This window comes from Pan paniscus, chromosome 13, assembly GCF_029289425.2.
Source record: "Pan paniscus chromosome 13, NHGRI_mPanPan1-v2.0_pri, whole genome shotgun sequence".
Taxonomy (NCBI): Eukaryota; Metazoa; Chordata; class Mammalia; order Primates; family Hominidae; genus Pan; species Pan paniscus.
The window spans coordinates 39,258,146-39,282,073 of record NC_073262.2 but is presented as its reverse complement, the minus strand read 5'-3'; the positions used below and the strand labels follow the sequence as shown (position 1 = coordinate 39,282,073).

The window sequence follows — 23,928 nt, the reverse complement described above, 5'->3', positions numbered from 1 at the left end:
TTTAATTACATGTGGTCAGAGAGCTTACTCTTTTAAGATTTCAGGGTTTTGGGCCAGACACAGTGGCTTATGCCTGTAATCCCAGCACTTTGGGAGGCCAAGGTGGGCATATCACTTGAGGTCAGGAGTTTGAGACCAGCTTTGCCAACATGGTGAAACCCCATCTCTAATAAAAATACAAAAATTAGCTGGGTGTAGTGGTGCGCACATGTAATCCTAGCTACTCGGTAGCGTGAGGCAGGAGAATTATTTGAACCCAGTAGGCGGAGGTTGCAGTGAGCCGAGAATTTGTGTTCTAATATTTTAGTGTTGTGTGGTTTTTTGTTCAGGGTTCTTTTGTGGGGCAGGGCATTTTGATTTTTTTATTGAAATTCACATAATATAAAATTAATCATTTAACCATTTTTATGTGAACATTTTAGTTGCATTTAGTACATATTCACAGTGTTGTACAACCACCACTTCTGTTTGGTTCCAAAACATTTTCATCACTCTAAAAGGAAACCCCATATCTGTTAGGCAGTTGCTACTTGTTCCTCCATTTCCCAGCCCCTGGCAACCACCAATCTGCTTCTGTCTCCTATGGTTTTACCTATTCTGAATACTTCATATTAATGGAATCAGGCAACATGTTACCTTTTGTGTCTGACTTCATTCATTTAACATAATATTTTCAAAGTTCATCCACATCATAGCATAGGCACACACACACACACAAACACACACACACAGTGGCACACTATTCATACTTAAAATGTATTCACACTTAAAAATCTGTTCACACTATTCATTCTTTCCCTTTTTATCCATTAATTGAAATTTGGAATGTTTTCTTTCGTTGTTGTTGTTGTTGTTGTTGTTGTTGTTGTTGAGACAGAGTCTCTTTTTGTTGCCCAGGCTGGAATGCAGTGGTGCAATCTCAGCTCACTGCAACCTCCGCCTGCCACATTCAAGCGATTCTCCTGCCTCAGCCCCCCGAGTAGCTGGGATTACAGGCTTGAGCCACCATGCCCAACTAATTTTTGTATTTTTAGTAGAGACGGGGTTTCACCATGTTGGCCAGGCTGGTCTCAAACTCCTGACCGCAAGTGATCCTCCCGCCTCGGCCTCCCAAAGTGCTGGGATTACAGGCATGAGCCACCGCACCTGGCCAAAATTTGGAATGTTTTCATCTTTTGTTTCTGTAAATAGTGCTGTTTTGAATATGTAGGTACATGTATTTTTTTAATATCTGTTTTCAGTTTTTTGGAGTATGTGTGTATATAAAGTGTGTGTGTGTGTGTGTGTATTTGTCTTTTTGTTATTGAGCTTAGAGTTCTTTATGTGTTCTGGATACTAGACCCTTGTCAGATAAGTGATATGCAATTATTTTCACTCATTCTGTAAAATTGTCTTTTTAGTTTCTTAATAATGTTCTTTGATGGACAAAAGTTTTTTAATTTTGGTAAAGTTCACTTTATCCATTTTTTCTTTTATTGCTTGTGCTTTTGGTGTCTTATCTAAGAATTGGTTATCCTGTCTTTTAAGTGCTTTATGTTTTTAGCTCCTAGGTCATTTATCCATTTTGAGTTAATTTTTGAATATGGCGTGAGGCAAGAGTTCATCTTCATTCTTTTTCAAGTATATATCTAGTAATTCTAGCATTATTTGTTGAAGATACTTTTCTTTCCCCATTAAATAACCTTGGAATCCTTGTCGAATATCCTTTGACCATAAATGTAAGGGTTTTTTCCTGGGCTCTCACCTTACCCCATTATGTATTTCTATCCTTTTGCCAGTACTACATTGTTTTGATTGCTGTGGCTTTGTAGTCACTTTTAAAAATGGGAAGAGTGAGTACTCCTACTCTGTTCTTTTTCTTTTTCTTTTTTTTTGTTTTTGTTGTTGTTGTTGTTGTTGTTTTTGAGATGGAGTCTTGCTCTGTCGCCCAGGCTGGAGTGCAGTGGCGCGATCTCGGCTCACTGCAAGCTCCGCCTCCCAGGTTCACGCCATTCTCCTGCCTCAGCCTCCCGAGTAGCTGGGACTACAGGTGCCCGCCACCACGCCCGGCTAATTTTTTGTATTTTTAGTAGAGATGGGGTTTCACGGTAGTCTCGATCTCCTGACCTCGTGATCCGCCCGCCTCAGCCTCCCAAAGTGCTGGGATTACAGATGTGAGCCACCACACCCGGCCTACTCTGTTCTTTTTCAAAATTGTTTTTAGTATTTAGGCTCCTTGCAATTCCATATGATTTGAGAATGGGCTTTTCTGTTTCTGCAAAAAAAGACCTTTGGAGTGTTGATAGGTATTGCGTGGAATATGTAGGTCTCTTTGATATTATTGCCATGTTAACAATACTAAGTTTTCCAGTCTTAAATGAGCATGGGATGTTTTTTCGTTTACTGTGGTCATCATTGATTTCATATTCTATTGTTTTGGGATTTGTCCATCTCCCTTTTAAGTTCTATCAGTTTTTTATAGTATTTGAAGCTATATTAAACAATTTATATTTATCATGTCTTCCTGATATATTGACTCATACATACATTTTTCTCTGTCTCTAATAGTATTTCTTGAAACCTATTTTATCTGACATTATAGTGTCTTTCTTTTGAGTAACATTTAAATGGTAGATCTTTTTCTATCTTACTTGCAACCCCTATATTTAAAGTGTCTTTCATTTATGGTTATTAGTTGGGTTCTGCCTCTTTATACAGTGATTGGAGTGTCATTAGACCCTTTAAATTTAATATATTTTTGACATGGTTAGATTCAGGTATGCCACATTGCTATTTTTTTATTTGCCCTGTCTGTATTTTATTCTACTTTCCTGCATTTTATATTATTTGAACTTTTTTTTTTATAATATTGAATGCTTTACGAATTTCCGTGTCATCCTTGTGCAGGGGCCATGCTAATCTTCTCTGTATTGTTCCAATTTTGTCTTTTTAGGTACATCCCCTTGAATTTTCTGAATGTGTGTGTTTTTCTAGGGAATGTGTTACGTACCTTTACCTTATCAAAATCTACTTCAAGTTAATATTGAAATTTCAAGTAAAATGTAGCAGCCTTATAACAGTATAATTCCATTTACATTCTCTCCGTCCTTTTGCTGTTGTTGCCATATACATTGCATCTCTATATATTATATACCAAAAATAGTGTTAATAATTTTTGCCTTAAAAGAGATATTGGCAGCCGGGCACAGTGGCTTACGCCTGTAATCCCAGCACTTTGGGAGGCCGAGGCACGCGGATCACTTGAGGTCAGGAGTTCGAGACCAGCCTGGCCAATGTGGCGAAACCCCATCTCTACTAAAAATACAAAAAAAAAATTAGCCGGACCTGGTGGTGGGTGCCTATAATCCCAGCTGCCTTGGGAGGCTGAGGCACAAGAATTGCTTGAACCCGGGCAGCAGAGGTTGCAGTGAGCTGAGATCGTGCCACTGCACTTCTGGGCCACAGAGCAAGATTCCATCTCAATTAAAAAAAGAGAGAGAGATATTGGCTAGGCACAGTGGCTCAAGCTTGTAATCCTAGCACTTTGGGAGGCTGAGATGTACGGATCACTTGAGGTCAGGAGTTCAAAACCAGCCTGGCCAACATGGTGAAATCCCATCTCTACTAAAAATACCAAAAAAAAAAAAAATTAGCCAGGTGTGGTGGCGGGCACCTGTAATCCCAGCTACTCGGGAGACTGAGGCAGGATAATTGCTTGAACCTGGAAGGTGGAGGTTGCAGTAAGCTGAGATTGAGCCACTTCACTCCAGCCTGGGAGACAGAGCAATACTCTGTCTCAAAAAAAAAAAAAAAAAGATACGTTTTTTAATTAAAGGAAAATACCTAAACTCAGGATTTAGATTACTTTCTGATACCTCCAGGAACAGTTAAGGGATCCCATATGTATTGTGTCTATGTTAATGCTTCAAAGACAGGAGATCTACGGTAAACTTGAGTGATTCTTGGCTAAAAACTAACCTAGGAATATTATGCCTGGCTGGTTTTCAGATGAGATGAGCACTCTTTAAAATCTCCACAGATCTCTGTTCTTTTTACAGATAACCCAATCAGAAGAGCAGAATGTGAGTGAGCCCATGACACTGTTAAAGTTAACTTACCCACATACTTCTGTAATACTGGATTAGGTATTTATTCTTCACCCCAAACTAGGTCAGATTAAGAGAACTTCATTACTAATACTAATAGCTCTGGAAGGAAAAATAAATGAAGATGGTCTTGATGGCATTTTAATTTGCATTAGAAATATGGTCATGCATCATTTAATGATAGAGATACATTCTGAGAAATTTATCTCTAGTGGGTTTTGTCATTGTGTGAATGTCACAAAGTGTATTTACACACACCTTGATGGTGTAGCCCTCTACACACCTAGGTTATATGGTATAGCCTACAAGCTACAAACCTATGCAACATGTTACTGTACTAAATACTGTAGGCAATTATATCACAATGGGAAGTATTTGTGCATCTAAATATATGTAAACATAGAAAAGGTACAGTAAAAATATGATATAAAAGTTTTGTGGTTTTTTGTTTTGTTTTTTTCTTTTTTGAGACGGAGTCTCGCTCTGCCGCCAGGCTGGAGTTCAGTGGTATGATCTCAGCTCACCACAACTTCCGCCTCCCTGGTTCAAGTGATTCTTCTGCCTCAGCCCCCCGAGTACCTGAGACTACAAGGCGCGTGCCACCACGCCCGGCTAATTTTTTGTATCTTTAGTAGAGACGGGGTTTCACTTTGCTGGCCAGGCTGATCTCAAACTCCTGACCTCGTGATCTGCCCGCCTCGGCCTTCAGAAGTGCTGGAATTAACAGGTGTGAGCAACTGTGCCCGGCCAAAAGATTTTTTTAAATGGAACACCGATATAGTGCACTTAACCATGTATGCAGCTTGCAGGACTGTAAGTTGTTCTAGGTGAGTCAGTGAATGTGAAGGCCTGGGACATTTTACTACTGTAGACTTCATAAACACTCTTAAATTAGGCTACACCTAATTTATTTAATACATTTTTCTTTCTTCAGTAATTAACCTTAGCTTACAATAACTTTATAAACTTTTTAATTCTTTTCACTTTTTTATTCTTATGTAATAAAACAGCTTAAAACACAAATACACCATACAGCTCTACAAAAATATTTTCTTTATATCCTTATTCTAAAGTTTTCTTTTATGAATTTTTAAATTTTCTTTCTTTTTAATTTTTTTTAATTAAAAACTAAGGTGCAAACGTGCATATTAGCCTAGGCCTACGCATTTCAGGATTATCAGCATCATTGTCTTCCACCTCCACATCTTGTCCCTCTAGAAGGTCTTCAGAGGCAGTAACACACATGGAGCTGTCATCTCCTATGTAGAGCTGTCATCTCCTATGATAACAATGCCTTCTTCTGAAATACCTCCTGAAAGACCTACCTGAGTCTGTGTGTGTGTGTGTGTGTGTGTGTGTGTGTGTGTGTGTGTGTGTGTTTGGTTTGGAGTTGTTTTTTGTTTTTTGAGACAGAGTCTCACTTTGTCACCCAGGCTGGAATGCAATGGCACGATCTTGGCTCACTGAAGCCTCAACCTCCCAGATTCAAGCAATTCTCCCACCTCAGCCCCCCAAGTAGCTGGGACTACAGACACGCACATCACACCTGGCTAATTTTTGTATTTTTTGTAGAGACAGGGTTTCACCATGTCGCCCAGGCTGGTCTTGAACTCCTGAGCTCAAGTGATCCACCCACCTGAGCCTCCCCAGAGTGCTAGGATTACAGGTGTGAGCCCCTGCCCCTGGCCCTGAATCTGTTTTGTAGTTTTTAATAAGTAGCAGGACTACATTCTTTTTTTTTTTTTTTAAGACAGGCTCTTGCCTCTGTCACTCAGGCTGGAGTGCAGTGGTGCAATCACTGCTCACTGCAGCTGTGACCTCCTGGGTTCAAGTAATCCCCAATCTCAGCCCCTGAGTATACAGGACTACAGGCGTGTGCACCTCCACACCTAGCTAATTTTTAAATTTTCAGTAGTGATAGGGTCTCACTATGTGGCCCAGCCAGATCTCAAACTCCTGGGCTCAAGCGATCCTCCCGCCTCAGCCTCCCAAAGTGCTGGGATTACAGGCGTCAGCTGCCATACCCAGCCCAGAAGGACTACATTCTGAAATAATAGTTAAAAATATTGTAAATACATAAACCAATAACAGCCATTTATTATCATTACCAAGTCTTATTTATATACTGTCTGCTATACTTTTAAACAACTGCTAGCACAGTAGGACTACAGACATGTGAGTGATGTATTGTGCTATGACATCACTGGGTGATAGGAATTTTTCAACTCCTTTATAATCTTAGGGGGCCACCATCATATATGCAATCTATCATTGACCAAAATGTCACTTTGTGATACATGACTGTACGAGAAAAATTAAAGAATGGAACCAGTATAACTGTGCATTAATGTGGGAGTGGATAAAGTAGTTTATACAATGAATGTTGTTTAGCAGTTAAATTGAATGAGCTAGCTGTATATGTTTCAATAAAGAAAGATGTCTCAAAAACAACATGAATTGCAAAATGAGTTTCATGAAGTTATATGTAGTTGAGTTTCCCTTATTTGAAAAGCCTGGGACCAGAAGTTTCAGTTTTTTGGGTTTTTTGGGGGGGGATTTTGGAATATTTGCATATATACAATGAGATATCTTGGGATAGGGCCCAAAGTCTAAAACCAAGTTCACTTGTGTTTCATATACATCTTATACACATAGCCTTAAGGTAATATAAGCCATATTTTAAATAATTTCATGCATGATGTAAAGTTTTGACTGTAACCTGTCACATGAGGTCAGGTGTGGAGTTTCTTTTTGAGTACTGACATGACATGATGCTTTTGGCATCATGTTGGTACTCAGAAAGTTAAAGATTTTGGAGCATTTCAGATTTTGGACATTTGGATTTTTAAAATACTCGCCCAGGCTCAGTGGCTCATGCCTGTAATCCCAGCACTTTGGGAGGCTGAAGTGGGCGGATCACTTGAGGTCAGGAGTTTGAGACCAGCCTGGCCAACACGGTGAAACCCCATCTCTACTGAAAATACAAAAATTAGCTGGGCATGGTGGCACATGCCTGTAATCCCAGCTACTTGGGAGGCTGAGGCAGGAGAATCATTTGAACCTGGGAGGCGGAGGTTGCAGTGAGCCAAGATGGCAGCACTACACTCCAACCTGGGCGACAGAATGAGACTCCACCTCAAAAAAAAAAAAACCTAAAAATAAATAAAATAATAATACATGTATGGATAATAGATATATAGTAAATAGATATATACTGTATAGTAAAATCACCAACTACAGAATAATGGCTTCTATGGAAGTTAGAGTAAAGGAAATAGGGTGAGTCTTTAGCTAATTCAGTAATGTTTGGTTTTGTATGAGAGAGAGCTGAAGCAAATATGGCAAAAAAATTAAAATCTAAATATGATTGATGACACATTAGTTATATTTTTATGCATACTTTGTTTGAATTTTTTTTAATTTCAGTTAAATTTAAGAAAAATCAGTTTTCCAATGATCAGTGCTGAAAAGAATTATTACTCATTAAACTCTGATCTTCCTCACAGAAAAACATATGTAATGCAAGTAAAATTGATTTTTTCCCGCAATATTTATGATCCTAGATGCCAGCCTGTTATTGCGCTCCAGGCCACTATCACTCCAGCCAACCTCAGTATCGCCCAGTCCCTTCTGTTCATTACAATTCACATCTAAACCAACCACTGCCACAACCTGCGCAGCAGACAGGTGAGTTGTGTTTCTTATGTCATAACTTCTGAGCCACGCTTTTTTTCCATCTTCTATTTCAGTGTTGCTCTTAAGATAGTACCTACTCAGTCTCTCAGGATCTCGAATATGTTCATACATATGAGTTTGCAAACCAATGAGATTAAAAGAGTGAGCAAATCTTAGCATCCTCTGGAAAATACCACAGTGTCACGTCTACATGCTAAAGGGTTGGGAGCTGTACTGGGAATATCTTAAGCAGTTTGTTAAGTGGCTGCCATCTCTCACTGCCATTGAGATTGAAACTGTCTTTGCAGCCTGATAAATCACCTATGGTAACAGCAAAAGAGAGGCAAGGCGAGGCAAGGTGACTTATGAATGGCTAACCAGAAGCAAAGATCAAAACCACCTAACTTGGATTGAGAACCCTAGTCTAGGGATGATATTTTGATCTCTTAGTAGGCATGCCTTTAAAAGAAATGATGTACTTAGCATATTTTCTGTGTTTTGCTTTTCAGTTTATTGATTGATAGTGAAAAGTATTTTTAAACCAAATACAATCTAAGGCCACTTAAATGAAATTTATTAAAACTCAGCATCGTTTTTGTTTTAGCACTTTGCAGATTTTCTTCAAGCATTCAGTGAAAACAATTTTGATCTCAGTGTATAAAACTATCTTATTGATTTTTTAATGAACTCATTTCTCTATATGCTTCTCACCTAGATGTGTACTTCCCAGATGTTTAATAAGGTATTTATTCAGCCTTTTATAACTCTAGGAGTTGAAGTAGAATTTTATCATTGGTTTCTTTAGAGCTTTCTTAACTGCTTATCACTATTGGAGGCTCCCTGACTATGTGAGTGTGACTCACTGAGGAACCCATAACCTCCACCTCCACTGAGGCTGTTTACTGCTCTTGATATTGTGTGAAACTCGTCAGGGTTACCACCAGTTTAGGAGAAGCATCTCTGCACTTGCCCATCTGATGAATAGTAGTCATACTTCTCTTTATTGTTGCAGTCTTCAGTGATCGTGATTCACTAACTTTCTGTGCTAGATATAGTTCATGCTTAGCATAGCCATGCAGGATAACTTCCAGGTCCTTAATCTGTTACCCTTAGGAGTTGTCTCGTTGTTAGTTTACAGGTTCTCCCCTTTTTAGTATGTTACTAGCCTTGTATTGTACATGTGACAAATGTTCTTCCAAAGAACATTGAATACAAACATTGGTCATTTTAGCCAAGTTAGAATTTTAGTTCCAAGCTACCTAAAATTTAATAATACAGTCCACGTCAAATAATGTAAACTAGTATATGATATAATTTCAAAAGGTATCAAAAGTTATTCTCTATTCGTGGGAACATTGGTTGTGGTACTGCTCATTAGCTTTATATACACTGGTGTTTTATTCAGAAACAATTTTCTGAATTTTTCTGGACCTCAAGTAATAGAATTTTCATAGTGTTTTTTCTTGATTTTTTTCTTCCAAAATTATAACACAGACTGTAGCTGATGCCATAATAAAGAAATGTACCTTCATGCTACTCATTTAAATATCCTTGCGTGTGACTAATTAACTTAATTCATTAGTACACTCTATTAATAAGGCGAGCAAAAATCCTTTGTTCTGTGTTTGTGTTAGCTTACTAATTTTGTTCTTCAACATGGCAAAATTTTTATCCCTGTCCATGGTCAAACTGCCTATAAAATCACTTTCAATCACAGGTTGGGACTAGTGTGCTAGTATGTATGCCTCTCTGCCAAAAAAAAAAAAAATGACACTTAATAGAATTCAACTAAATATGCCTGATTGGAGGTGAAAACATCTATGTGACAGATAGCATGTGTTTATCATTGGTGATATTTTTAACTGTGGGGTTTTCTCTGATGCTAGTTATGATGAGAAGGAGGAAACAATAAATCAGGTTGCATCTGGGTAGTGCTACAGGCACAAAAAAGAGAATCATGTCTTTGAAAAATGTTTGACATTGTGTTTGACTCTTATGAGTCAGTCATAATATAACACTTTATAAAAGCTAGACTTGTCCTTTCAGCTGTTTTATATAGTATCCTCTTAACTTACAGCTTAAGTTAGTTGACTCATTCAGTTTGAAGAATAAAAGGAATAAATCCTCAAAGCATTCTTATCTAAAAGAGAAAGGAATTTTGTTATGCTAATAAGTATCATAGAAAATTTTCCTTTAAAGAAAAGTTCAGCAGGGCCAGTGCCAACTGTTGTGTTGGTAATTGTATTGAACCTTTTCATAGAATTAGTGGGGATTTGAACTCTTTTTTAAAAGTTATAATCTAAAGACTTTTTTATAGTTAGCTCATCATTAATTTTTATGTCAAAACTTGCAGAAGGCCAGGCGCGGTGGCTCACGCCTGTAATCCCACCACTCTGGGAGGCCAAGGCGGGTGGATCACCTGAGGTCAGGAATTTCAGACCAGCCTGGCCAACATTGTGAAACCCTGTGTCTACTTTAAAAATACACAAAAAAAATTAGCCGGGCATGGTGGCGCACACCTGTAATACCAGCTACTCGGGAGGCTGAGGCAGGAGAATCGTTTGAACCTAGGAGGTGGAGGTTCCAGTGAGCTGAGATGGCACCACTGCACTCCAGCCTGGGCAACAGAGTGAGACTGTCTCAAAAAAAAAAAAAAAACTTAACAGAAAAGTGTGCATTTATGTTTGTATGTGCCCTAGTGTAGAAAAGTAAAATGTACTGGGAAATTAACATGATAGTTTATTGTTTTTGAGTTTTTTTACAGGTATATAGCAATTACTGTCTCATAATTTACATTTTTATGTGGAAACATACTTCTGGGTTTCCTTTTGGTTTTTATTTTCTTACCTCTCTACATTCTACTATCCCAATCTGATTAAAAATGAGAAATACTTTTTCATATCTCTTATATTTTTATTTCTTGTCAAACAACACTTGCTTACCCCACAGTGTCAAGAAGCATGTTTTTTTTTAATTACATAAAAGGGTGAAACTAATTATTCAACCAAATAATGAAAACACTAGTAGATTTGGAGCAATTTTTTTTCACTGTGGCACAAGTAATGTTTAAATGTTTGTATTTGAACTTAAAGAAATTTTGCCCTAAATTAACAAGCCCAACTGAGCAAAGTATTTTTAGACCAGATAGGGTATGGGCAGTAGAAATACAGGATCTTTCATTATTTTTCCTTTGGTGGATAGGGAGGAGGTTGGGGAAATATCTCAAGGATAAAATGCTCTAGGTCTTTTATCCATGTGTCCCAGTGGACCACAACTGAAATCAGGACTAACATTACTGCTGGGGAAATGAATGTACTAGTCTTTTGTTATGAATGTGAAACTACTGAACTGTTCATTCAAAACAAGGTTGAGTAAACCCCTGTCAACAGAAACAGAAGAAACCCTGGCTACACACATAAGACTTTCTGAACAATGCACTGTATAATGGGAAAGAACAACAAAATAAAAGTCAGAATCCTGATGGCCCTTAGTCATTTGTAACTGGTGTTAGGCATATCACTTAAAGCCACTGAGTTTCAGTTGGACTCATTTGCAAAGTATGGAATTTTTACTGTGTTGTCTATTGAAGCCTCTGTGTACTGTAAAACTCCATAATTCTTTGTGTCTCATGTGAGTCATTTCTAGTTCTAAAAGGTAGAATAATAGAGAATTGGTTTGTAACAGCTTGGCAACCAACTGTCAATAACTGGAATCAATGAAAGCAACTATTTCAAAAGATCAGATTACTTACCAGTTTCACTAATAAAGATTTATTACTTTAAACCTTTATCATAAAATGTATGCTTTGAATACTGTGAAGTATACTGCATATAAGGAGTGTGGTATAGTATAAAGAAACTTTCTGCAGGTAGTAATTATAGTGAAGATTTTAGGTTTACAAAGCCCTAGCTGTTTTCTGTGTAGCTTTTATTATTCTTATGACTCTTGAAAAGTTTGTAGCTTCACCATATACATTTAATATTTTGCAATAATTGGCCTTGTTCCTGAGCTGTTGGATTCGGGGCCGTAGCACTGTCTGAGAGGTTTACATTTCTCACAGTGAACCGGTCTCTTTTTCAGCTGCTTCCTGGCTTCTTTTTACTCAGGTTTCCACTGCTTTTTTGCTTTTTTTAATGCTGTATGAAGGTGTTAACATTTGTTTATATTTTTCATTAATTGTAATACCTTTAAATCATGCATCATACTCAGAAATAGGGATTAGAATTTAAGTGACATCTTTGGCCTAATATAATTTACCTGTTAAAAATTTGTGAAAGCTATTGCTTATTTCTTTTCCAAAGTAGATTTGGATGACAAATTCAGTTTGGTTTTGAGCTTATCTAAAAAGCTTAATGTTTTAAGCATACCAAACTCATTAGCAGAAGTCAAATATGTCTCTCCCTATTGCTACACAACTTTTTAGGGATATTGTTATATATGAAAGCATGACATCAAACGGACCTAATACACCTAAATGCATTTGAAGCTACTTGGTCTCGGTTCTTACCAACGATATAATTTAATTTTTTTTTCCAAACGATGATGTTGTTGCATACCTGTGGAAAGCAAAATGATTCTGTGAAACTATACTTTTAGTTTTGCAACCATTTGATAACTTCAAAGATTATCAATGTATTATATCTTTAGTCTTAGCTTTCCAGATAACCCAGAATCATATGGTTCCAAGTTGATTAAGCTTTGTTACCAGCAGACTATGGTAGGATCCTGATGAACGACACTATGGAAGAAACTTGTTAGGATAAACAGTCTTCAATGTGTGCATATTGTTGACAGAATTTGAAGGCACAAATTTAAGAGTAACTAGGGTGTAAAAGGCGAGCAAAGAAAAGTCAGCACTACTGGGTAAGCAGGTGAGGGGGCTTATTGATAGGAGAGTCGGCTATGTCAAATAGGGACTCAAGGCACAAAGTCAATTTCTTTATTGACAACTTTTAATCCAAGTAATAGGAATTTTGTATTTGTAAATTACTAGGTAGTGGCTCTGGCTATTCTTGTTTTTTCATTGATTTCTGTGAGCATTTCTTAGTATGTATTGTGTGATTCAGCATAGATTCAGACATTGTATGATACCTACAAATCCACCTATTTCCCTTTTCCCTTCTCCATTAACCTGCCGCCACTGAAATCTGGAGCCAAATATATCTGGTAAGTACCCACAGATTTCCTTGAGTTGTATAGACTCTTCCATGGAATAGTTCTTTAAATAGCTGTGAGCAATAAACTGTGTGACTGTTTTTGTTAGAATTGGTTTTTGTATATGTATATGTTTATTTCAGGCACAGAAGTGAGAGAAGAGGGGATTAGAGATGAGAAGGGATAATCAAGTGTGATGGCAATTGCATCTCCTTCCAAATACACCCATGGGGCTGGCTTTAGTTGAACTTGCCCACCTACTAAACTAGTGCCACAGACAGAAGCCCAAGATTATAAGCTTGAGGTTTTAACAATTTGGTCTTGTAGATGCCTAGTTACAAATAAATTTGGCTTTAGTAAAATGGCTCATCTTTAAAAAAAAAAAAAGAAAAAAGAAAACTACCTTCACAGTGCTTCTATTGTACAAGCACAGTCTGGAAAAAAAATTAATAGGTACTATTAAGTGAAATAACCTTAGATTCATGGGTATTCTAAGCATTTCTTTAATACTTTTTGTAATTTTTCTGATTATTTCTGTGTTATTAAGAATGCTTTCCTTTAGAACAAATGCTAGTTCAGATCACCTATATAAAATAAAATCAGCCTGTTAATGCCTGTTCAATACTTTTGTGCTGAGCACTGCATTTCCTTCCTGCTCTCTTCTTGGTTAAAGTGAGAGTTAAAAATAGAACATTCTGTGGAGCCCTCCAGGGAAGTTCCTGAACCATCAGTTTATATTGTCCTAGTTCTCTCAGCTTGCAGAATTGATTGTGCTTTCCTCTGAAAGTGCTGAAAGAAATGGGATAATATTACAACAGTGCAGTCCTTTAACAAAGCAGAATGGTAGTGTTTTTAAAAAAGAAAAAATCTATGTTGAGATCTGGATATTTATTTTGTTGTTTGGTATCACTTACTATTGGCATTTCTTACTTTACAAAATAGAGGCTTTCCCACAATATTGACGTAAATTCCTATAAAAGATATAGTGTTTTCCTCTACTTTCCAGATTAAATTCAGATGTATCACAGGAAGAATTTTTTTTAATTCTAATATACTAAAATATACTTTTTAGTGAAGAAAGAATAATTTATGTGGTAGCCAAGTTGGAGTCGGGATACTGGAAATACTCTTCTTGTAGCATTTTTGAAACCTGTTGATACTTTTCATTCTCTAGAAATCTACTTCTCCTTCCTAATCCTCAGCCTTCTCCCTCTTTTCCAGATCATTGGATTTTTCTTTCTCAAACTTGGCAGTCTTCAAACTATACTTTTGACACTATGAGAACTCTGTACCCACTCTTGCTTTTGTCTGAATAATTAGACAAGGAACCTAACCTCCAATGCCACTTCTCTAGGTGTCACTCTGTAACGGTTCATGCCCAGCAGTCTGAAATTTCTTTGTTTAAACAAAAGTTCAGAGGAATTCATGAGCAACTTGAACAGTTCAAGATGTAAATTTTATTAAGCAAATGTACATAATGTGAGGCATACCTGTAATTAAATGATCCTTTATTTTATGTTAACAATTATTTTATTAATGATTTTGTCTTACATAGGCAAGAGTAAGGTTCTTATCTTTGATTGGATTAGGAGAATGATGTGGGCTTTTTTGTTTTTAGTGCTTTCCAGCTGAGTATTTCTAGTTTTGCTTGTGATTATAGTAATTTTAACCAATATAGATCCCAGTTTTATTTTCTTTTTCATTGGAACAAATGTTAGCCTGTTAATGCCTGTTGAGTACTTTTCTGCTAAGCACTGCATTAGAAAAAGACCAATAATCTTTTAGTAATCTTTAATGTTCTGCTCTTTAGAGAATATAATTCAAAATTATATACTTTTTAGCCAGTTGCTGTGTTGTATGTTATAATTATTAGAATGAGTGATAAAACATTTCATCATGATTTCTGGAAAAAACATTCATATTCCTGTCCTAATGCCAGTCGAATTTCCCTCCTGGGGTACCGATCATTCTGAGCATCAAATGTTAAATAACAATTTTAGTTGTGTTAGTTTAGAACGGTTCTTCAGACCCTGATGGCTTTCTAACCAGTGTAGTTTAAACCTGGTGAATTTTCCTGCCTTGGATGTAAAAATGAATGAAATGCTACTCAGTGGATGGAAAAAAGCCATTGCTTCACAGAACTTCAAGACTTCACCCATAAAACGTAGCAGCTCTCCTTGCGCAAAATGTGTCCAGGTTAAAGCTGGCACTGCCCTGCTGAGTAAAGTCTGACTTCTTGGCAAAGCAGCCTGACTTTGTGGAGAAGACAGCCAGTATCTATGAAAACTCTGCTAGACTAATCTTGTATAGACTCATCTGGAATGTGGCAACAGACTTTTTGAGCAAAAGCAGCCTCCGAGGCAAAACAGCAAAACTAAAGCCGAAAGGGAACATTGGAGATTCACTTGGAAATACTCAGGCTGAGAGACAGAACTGTGGGATGTGGAACCTGAAATAGTGTCACTATTTGAGCCAGTTCTTCTCCTTCCCAATTGTCTTTTGTTATGTTTTAATATTTTTAGAGATGGAGTCTCACTGTTTTGCCTAGACTGGAGTGCAGTGGCCCTTCCTAATTGTTCAATACAATTTATGCGTATAATCTAATTATAGTAAGGCAAGGAAGTATAACTTTGAAATACATCAGTAGTAAACCACGCATCTTGGGGGTAGTGGACAAACCAAGGGAAGGACTGTTCCTCCCACAGAGAGGATATTGTGGGCTAATCATATGCTTATTTACACCTGCTCTTTTTTAAAGCCCCCAAGTTCATGTGGCTACCATCTGAACTAACTACCCAAAAATTTTCACTCTGGTTCCTATTTTGAATAACATGCTTATACTCACCAATAAATCTTTAGTTCAAATGAACGAAAAGTTTCCTTGTTGATTGACATTACTTCCAGTAATTATCTGTTTTCCTGTAATTAAGTTTATCTTGAGACTTAGGTATGTTAAGCTACAGTAAAGTCTTCATTAACCAAAATTATCAGAAAATGAAGCAAGGCCAGGTTCTGCTTATTTGAACAATATTACTGTAATACTTTTTCTTCTTCAACATGTGTTCCTCAAAAAAGTAAATTTTAGAATCAGACAGCTGTGTGCAGCTCTCAGCTACACATTTGATAGCTGTTGATCATAGAGAAGGTATGAACCTCTCTGTGCCTTTTGTTTCCTCAGCTGAAAAACAGGGATAATAATTGTATCTATTTCATAAGATTGTGAACACTAAATGAGTTAACATATGTAAAGTACTCAGAACAGTGCCTGAAACTTAATAAATATCATTTGAGGCTTAGGTATTAAGATTAGCTTGTGTGACTGGGTGCAGTGGCTCACCCCTGTAATCCCAGCACTTCGGGAGACTGAGGTGGTCCAATCACCTGGTGTCAGGAGTTCAAGACCAGCCTGGCCAACATGGTGAAACCCCATCTCTATTAAATATACAAATATTAGCTGGGTATGCTGGCACGCACCTGTAATCCCAACTCCTTGGGCAAGAGAAGCACTTGAACCCAGGGGGTTGAGGTGGCCATAAGCCGAGATTGCACTGCTGCACTCCAGCCTGGGCGACAGAGCAGACAGAGCAAGACTCAGTCTCAAAAAAAAAAAAAAAAAAAAAAACCAACAAAAAAGATTAGCTTTTGGTATCATTGAAGCAAAGATAATTATATTTTAAATGAAAATTTAAATTTAAAATGAAAATATAATTTTAAATTATATTTTAAGTGAAAAGACAGGGATTTGGGGCCAAATTCTAGAGCAGACACAGGAAGCTGACAGAGTTTGCTCTAAAATGTTTATATTTTTTGTCCTTTTAGCTACTCAACACATGCCTTCATCCTGAAAGTACAGTAAAGATCAGTTGAGTTGTTTGATGTTAAACTTGAGGTCTAAATATGTTTTGAAGAAAATTACTTAAATACTTTCTTCCCATACATTGTACAATTTCTATTGATAAGATGTGGAAGCATTATATGAAAAAAGATTTTGAAATGGTCTGTGTCATATAACCCCATTTCTATAAATAATGAAAATGAATATATATGTTGCCCTCTGCATGGAAAATTAGGCTAGCCACATATAAAAATGTAAATGGGGAGTATCTATAAGTGATTATTTTCCCATATAGACTTTTTCTATGTTTGTATTTTTTTCCAAATTTTCTACTATAAAAGTCTTTTTTATGCTCTATAAGGTTTTTATAAAAGATATTAAGTGTACATTTTTAAAAATATTCAGGCCAGGTGCCGTGGCACACCCCTATAATCTCAGCACTTTGGGAGGCCAATAGGGGCGGATCACTCTGAGCTCAGGAGTTCAACACCAGCCTGGGCAACATGGCAAAACCCTGTCTCTACTAAAAATACAAAAATTAGCTAGGTGAGGTGGCGCGCACCTGCAATTCCAGTTACTCAGGAGGCTAAAACAGGAGAGTCGTTTGACCCAGGAGGCAGAGTTTGCAGTGAGGTGAGATTGCGCCACTGCATTCTGTCCTGGGCGATAGGGTAAGACTCTGTCTCAAAAAATAATAGTAAGTAAATAAATTAAAAGTAAAAATATTCAAATAATACCTTCATTACAAACTTTACATACTAGATATAAAGTTAAACAGTTTGTATTCTTTCTTTGAGTTCTTCCTAAGCACTTTGAGGCTAACTATATGGAATCTGTGATTTAGCTGCTGTACAGTTTTCTAGGAGAGACTTAATGAGTGATCTAGAAATTCCAGTCTGATGTGATTTGTATTCGTGGGAGTGTCATTTTAATGAAAAGGTGATTAAATGTGTTTAATCTTGTAAACCAGTGTTACGTTAAAATTTATTTTTTTAATTTTTATTTTTATTTTTTTAAGATGGAGTTTCGCTCTTGTCGCCCAGGCTGGAGTGCAATGGCACCATCTCAGCTCACTGCAACCTCTGCCTCCTAGGTTCAAGTGATTCTCCTGCCTCAGCCTCCCAAGTAGCTGGGATTACAGGTATGCGCCACCACGCCTGGCTAATTTTGTATTTGTAGTGGAGATGGGGTTTCACTATGCTGGTCAGGCTGGTCTTGAACTCCTGACGTCAGGTGATCTACCCACCTCGGCCTCCCAAAGTGCTGGGATTACAGGTGTGAACCACCGCGCTGGCCCAATGTTACCTTAAAATTTAAATTCAGGCTGGGCGCCATGGCTCATGCCTATAATCGCAGCACTTTAGGAGGCCGAGGCAGGCAGATCACCTGAAGTCAGGAGTTTGAGAGCAGCCTGGCCAACATGGCAAAACCCTGTCTCTACTAAAAATACAAAAATTAGCCAGGCATGGTGGCACACGCCTGTAATTCCAGCTACTCGGCAGGCTGAGGTATGAGAATTACTTAAACCCAGGAGGTGGAGGTTGCGGTGAGCCAAGATGGTGCCACTGCACTCCAACCTGGCCGATAGAGTGAGACTCTGTCTCAAAAAAAAAAAAAGGCATACACAAACCATGAGAGAACAACTAACCAGAAATGTTTATGTTACCTGTAGAGTTTTATGAGATGTGGCATAAGAGAATGGACAAAATCGTAAAGGGATTAATAATTAAGATAGATTCTTAGCGAAGGCATTTTTTTAAGTGCTTGGCATCATTATTTTTAATAGCTCCACTGTGTTCAAAAACTCAATCCTAGCTTATTTATGCTACTTCTGAATGAAGTCCTGAGATGTTAGTGTTTTTTCTCCTTTCACAGTCTTTAAAATCTAGAACTTCCTGGTAGTTCTTATCACTCTTCTATGTGTAAAACCTTTGCTTCTTCACCAGTATTCTGTTGTACCTTCATCTTCCACTTATCACTTCACATACCATATTCATTCATTCATGACTATTCCCTATTAAAACATATTAACTGTCTTACTTTTTCCAAACCTTTTATTTTTGCTGGAATGAGCTTTTCCTTTAAGTCCAAGCCCAAATGTCACTACCTTTATAAATATCAGTCAGGACTAATTTCTTCCTCTTTTTTTCATAAGACTCTATTTATACTGCTATCCTCATACGGTATGGTGGCTAAAACTGCCTAATTTCAAAGATAGGGACCATGTCATATCTATCTTTATCTAACCCAGATGGTGTTCTTTTTACTACTATTTGTAACAAATGACTAGATGCTGAGATCAACTGTTTTATATTTCATGTCAAATTTTCAAAATGTACGTGGTGTTTGTAAGAGAGTGCGTGTGTGTGTTTGTGTGTGTGCTTGTGTGTGTGTGTGTGGCAATTAGTGGGCATGGATATTAATGGAGATTAGGCTGCTTTAAAGAATAAGATACCAGGCCAGCCATGGTAGCTCTCGCCTGTAATCCCAGCACTTTGGGAGGCTGAGGTGGGCGGATCACCTGAAGTCAGGAGTTCAGGACCAGCCTGTCCAACATGGTGAAACCCCCATCTCTACTAAAAATACAAAAATTAGCCAGACATGGCAGTGCGCGCCTGTAGCCCCAGCTACTGGGGAGGCTGAGGCAAGAGAATCGCTTGAACCCAGTAGGTGGTGGTTGCAGTGAGCCAAGATTGCACCACTGCACTCCAGCCTGAGCGATAGAGACTGCATCTGAAAACAAACAAACAAAAAGAATAAGATACCATTGGAAATTTACTCATGCAGCTTTCATGATGTAACCAGGCATGATGGTGCACACCCGTAGTCCTAGCTCCTCAGGAGGCTAAGGTGGGGAGGATTCATTGAGATGAGGAGCTCAAGGGTACAGTAAAACAAAAATTCTGCCAAGTCTGTCATAAGAAGTTATTATTCCAGTCTATACAGAACCCAAATTCTGATGCTGCAATAGACATGTGTATGTGTTGAGGTGGCATTTCCAACACTAAAAAAGGTCTCATGTTCACATTTCATTTCCATTCCTGTGTTATTTTTTAAGGGTGGAAATTTGTCATTGTATTTTTTAATGGTGTTTGGAATTTGGGGTATAAATTTGAAATACTTGTCATTTGATGAACTGAAAATAGTGTTAAATGTTAATTGTTAGATTAAAAAGGAAGAAGTTTATTCTGTTCTCTGCCTTTACCTGCCTGTAAGTTTAAGTAGTATAGGAAATTCACAAGGAATAAAGGTTTAGAAAACAGCATATTATCAATCACTTTATTACAGATGAGAACTAGAATACACAGTATTCTGTTTTTACAAAGTTAGATTGGTGAGAAGGAAGTCATTGGAAACATGGCCATAAAGTAGTTTTGCCATAGAAATAACATCCTTTTACAAAAACCCTTCACTGTTAAGGGATTCACTATAACTGAATTTTTACTTTGGTTTTGGTTTTTTTCTGTGTATTTGGTTTTTTGTTTGTTTGGTTGGTTGGTTTTGTTTGTTTGTTTTTTGAGACAAGGGTCTTGGGCTGTTGCTTAGGCTGGAGTGCAGTGGCACTATCTTGTATTTTTTCGTGGAGACAAGATTTGGCCATGTTGCCCAGGCTGGTCTCAAACTCCTGAGCTTACCCACTTCCATCCACCCAATCCATCCATCTCCCAAAGTGCTGGGATCATAGGTGTAAGCCACCACACCTGGCCAAGATTTTTAGTTTCTTAATTTTAATGTGTTGCTTTGTTACTGGATATACCTTGTGGTTATATTTTTAAAGAAGATAGATGCTAGATTTTATTCAATTATTTAGTCCTTGAGCAGAATTATTAAGGCTACCAGACAACTACAGTGATGCTGCTGTCTATAATCAATACTTGAAATTGCCATGTCTGTTGCTTTAGGAATTAGTGAGGATAAATGAAAACTGATAACAAAATGTATTTATGGTGTTATCAGGGAAACAATTTCATTGCCCTTTAGCTGTTAAAGTCTGTATAGGTGGTGTTCTAGTTCAGTTCATCCTTGTAAAAACTTTTCAGTACTCTGAAGCTAGATGATTATTTTTATCTAGTTCTTTAAAAAATAAAAAACTTTGTGGGTAGCATCTAGTAATTTACATGAGTCTTTAGCTAATTAGTATACCTAAAAGAATCCTCTTAGGATCAGGAGACAAAATACAATTCGTATTCACTACTTAGAGCTTATCATTGTAGATTCTTGTTAAGTAAATAAGTTTACTTGATAAAAGTAAATTTGTGCACTTAACTTACCACTTAAATTACCAACAGTCAGTTTAGGTGTTTGCTTTGTGACCTTGAGCAGATTACTTGATTTGTTTAATGATTTGTCAAGTGACCTTAATCATACAATGAAGAAATAATCTAAAAAATTACAGTATAACTCCATTTGCCTGTGTCTTTGACACATTCAAAAATGGCTCTCTCCCCTGCCTTTTTTTTTTAATCCCCAGCAGGGACAGTTTCATGGGAATGGAACCTCTGCAGATGCATAGAGCCCCATGCTTGTGTTAATATTCTGTTGTTACCAACTTGAAATTCTTAATAGTTGTTTTTTTTTTTTTTTTTTAACAAAGGGCCCTACATATTTTCCATTTACTCTGGGCTCATGTTATGTAGCAACTCCTGGTCCTGAGAAACTAGTTATCATAATCGATTGTAATATGCACTGAATAGTAATTGTCCTATGTTATCTAAGTGTGTGACCCTATAATCTTTGCAATTGTAGAAGAAATCTTTGTAGGCAGATTTTATTTCAATATATTTTAGTGAGGGAATGTAGGTAACTTGGGCTAAAATGTTATTTCATAATAGATGGTTTTAGGGGCTTACCATTTAATCAAAATTTTATCATTTTAGAGCATAAAAGTACTCGCTTAAATTTTTTTTTAAATCTTACTAGATGAAATGAATTCAGAGCAGGATTTAACTCATTGTACCATTACAGGTTATCAAGTTATACCCAACCAGCAGCAAAACTACCAAGGAATAGTTGGAGTTCAGCAACCCCAGAGTCAGAGCCTAGTCAGTGGCCAACCCAACAGCATTGGAAATCAGATTCAAGGAGTGGTCATCCCCTATACTTCAGTGCCAACATATCAGGTATATTGTCTCTTTTATGTACTTTGGGTAGAGATGATTTCGAATAAATTAAGTGCACAACTACAATACATCTTCTACGCTCTCCTTTTAATACAGGAAAAACACTTCTGTAATATACAACCTTTTAATACAGGAAAAACACTTCTGTAATATACAACTTTATAGTCTTAAGAGTTTTATTAGTCGTAGAAGCTTGGTTTTATCCTCATTTTATTGCATTATTCATTTGTTAATGTTTAGGATCTGAAACACATTGATATTGGCAAGTTAATATTGTCTGGCATTGTCTTATGTTTCCAGCAATATAGGTAGATGAGCAAATGTCTTATTCTATTCCTCAGCTCTTTAGAAAGTCCTCATTGCTGGGAGAGAGGAATAGGAGGGAAAATAGAGGTTAGTGGTAGATATTTGAAATAGTGAGATACAGTATAGACCATGAATCTGTAGTTATAGAATAGGGAAGTATGTGCAGTTTCCTGTGCTGTGACTGATTTTTTTCCTTCCTCTCCATCCCAAAAAGCGATTATATGTCTCATATTTTAAATTGTTGTAGATATTAGGCCAGGCACAGTGGCTCACACCTGTAATGTCAGCATTTCAAGAGGCCTAGGCAGGCAGATTACTTGAGATCAGGAGTTCCAGGTCAGCCTGGCCAACATGGTGAAACCCTGTTTCTACTAAAAACACAAAAAATAACTAGGCAAGGTGGCGGGGCCTATAATTCCAGCTACTCGGGAAGCTGAGGCAGGAGAATTGCTTAAACCCAGGAAGTGGAAGTTGCAGTGAGTCACCACTGCACTCCAGCCTGGGCAACAGGCAGACTCCATCTCAAAAATAAAAACAAAATGTTACAGATTTTAATTTATAGTTCTAAAGCAGAAATACCTATTATTTGATGAATAAGCACGTGTCTTCAATATAATATGACACATTTTTCAAAAATTTGTTTTACCTTTATATTTATGGAGTAACTTGCAAGAGGGTTTATTTTATTAGCCTCATTGTTTTTCATAGCTGAGTCTGATTTTAAGAACTCCAGGCCAGGGCCAGGTGCAGTGGCTCATGCCTGTAATCCTAATACTTTGAGAGGCCAAGGTGGGTGGATCACTTGAGGTCAAGAGTTCGAGACCATCTTGGCCAACATAGTGAAACCCCATTTCTTTGAAAAATACAAAAATTAGCCAGGCATGGTGGAAGGCACCTGTAATGTCAGCTACTCAGAAGGCTGAGGCAGGAGAATCACTTGAACCCAGGAGGCGAAGGTTGCAGTGAGCTGAGATTACGCCACTGCATTCCGGGCTAGGTGACAAAGAGAGACTCGGTCACAAAAAAAGAGAGAACTCCAAAGACCACTTTCATTCATCTCAACAAGGAGAGAATAGCCTAGTTGGGAAGATAGGGAATAGCCTAGTTGGGAAGATAAAATACACGTATTTTGTGTATTTTATCTGAACACATGTAAACAAATTGGTGATAGTGTACAGATTAGTAACTGAGAGGATCATGAAATACAGCAATGAACAGGTTAAGGACTTGATTTGAAGCCTTCTGGGAAGTTAGAAACCTTTAGCTCTTCAAAGAAAATGATGGGCGTAAATTGGTTAAGATGACATTCTGAGAATGAAGAAGGATATAAGCAAAGGTGCAAGCATATTCCATATAATTTCAGAAAATTGAAATTAAAGTGTGAAATGTGAGGTTGTCAAATGTTGTTGAGCACCAAGTGTATGTCCACTTTTGAGAACCCTTTACCATAGAACACATCTACAAAAGAAAGAAAAGATACTTCATGAAAACTGGGCTTTCCATCTTCATTTTCTCTCACATCCCCCATGCTTCTGACCCTTCTCCTCCATCCTTGAGCCTAGGCACATGAGCCTGCCCTTCGTCTGTTTCCCCATAGTTAAGCATTAAACAGGATTGACACCAAGCCTGAAGCCTTCCTTTCTCAAAGACTCTGGTTCTACTATCTAATCCAATACAGAGTTCAGCATGTAAGATCTGCCCTTAATCTTTGGGGGCTTACATCTAGTAAGAGAAATGTCATTTTTAAACAAAT

General features: G+C 37.4%; 1 protein-coding gene and 2 non-coding genes across 52 annotated transcripts in view; 2 read left to right on the top strand and 1 right to left on the bottom strand.

Annotated features, from left to right (window-relative positions):
* Positions 1–23,928, top strand: part of R3HDM1 (R3H domain containing 1) — a 190,251-nt gene that overhangs the window by 118,454 nt on the left and 47,869 nt on the right. For 38 of the 50 annotated variants that reach the window (XM_055108515.1, XM_055108508.1, XM_063595166.1 and 35 more), the window contains 2 exons: positions 7,649–7,772; positions 21,715–21,869. In XM_055108515.1, coding sequence (XP_054964490.1) covers positions 7,649–7,772; positions 21,715–21,869 — 279 coding nt within the window. Of the gene's footprint in view, positions 1–7,648; positions 7,773–17,767; positions 17,891–21,714; positions 21,870–23,928 lie in introns of all 50 variants that reach the window. The other 12 variants (XR_008624484.2, XM_055108505.1, XM_055108499.1 and 9 more) reach the window with 1 other exon arrangement.
* LOC112439249 (U6 spliceosomal RNA) lies at positions 2,842–2,944 on the bottom strand. The gene has a single exon (XR_003027531.3). It is a non-coding gene; the product is annotated as a U6 spliceosomal RNA (small nuclear RNA).
* On the top strand, positions 11,766–11,847 carry MIR128 (microRNA mir-128). Its single transcript, NR_106528.1, has one exon. It is a non-coding gene; the product is annotated as a microRNA mir-128 (primary transcript).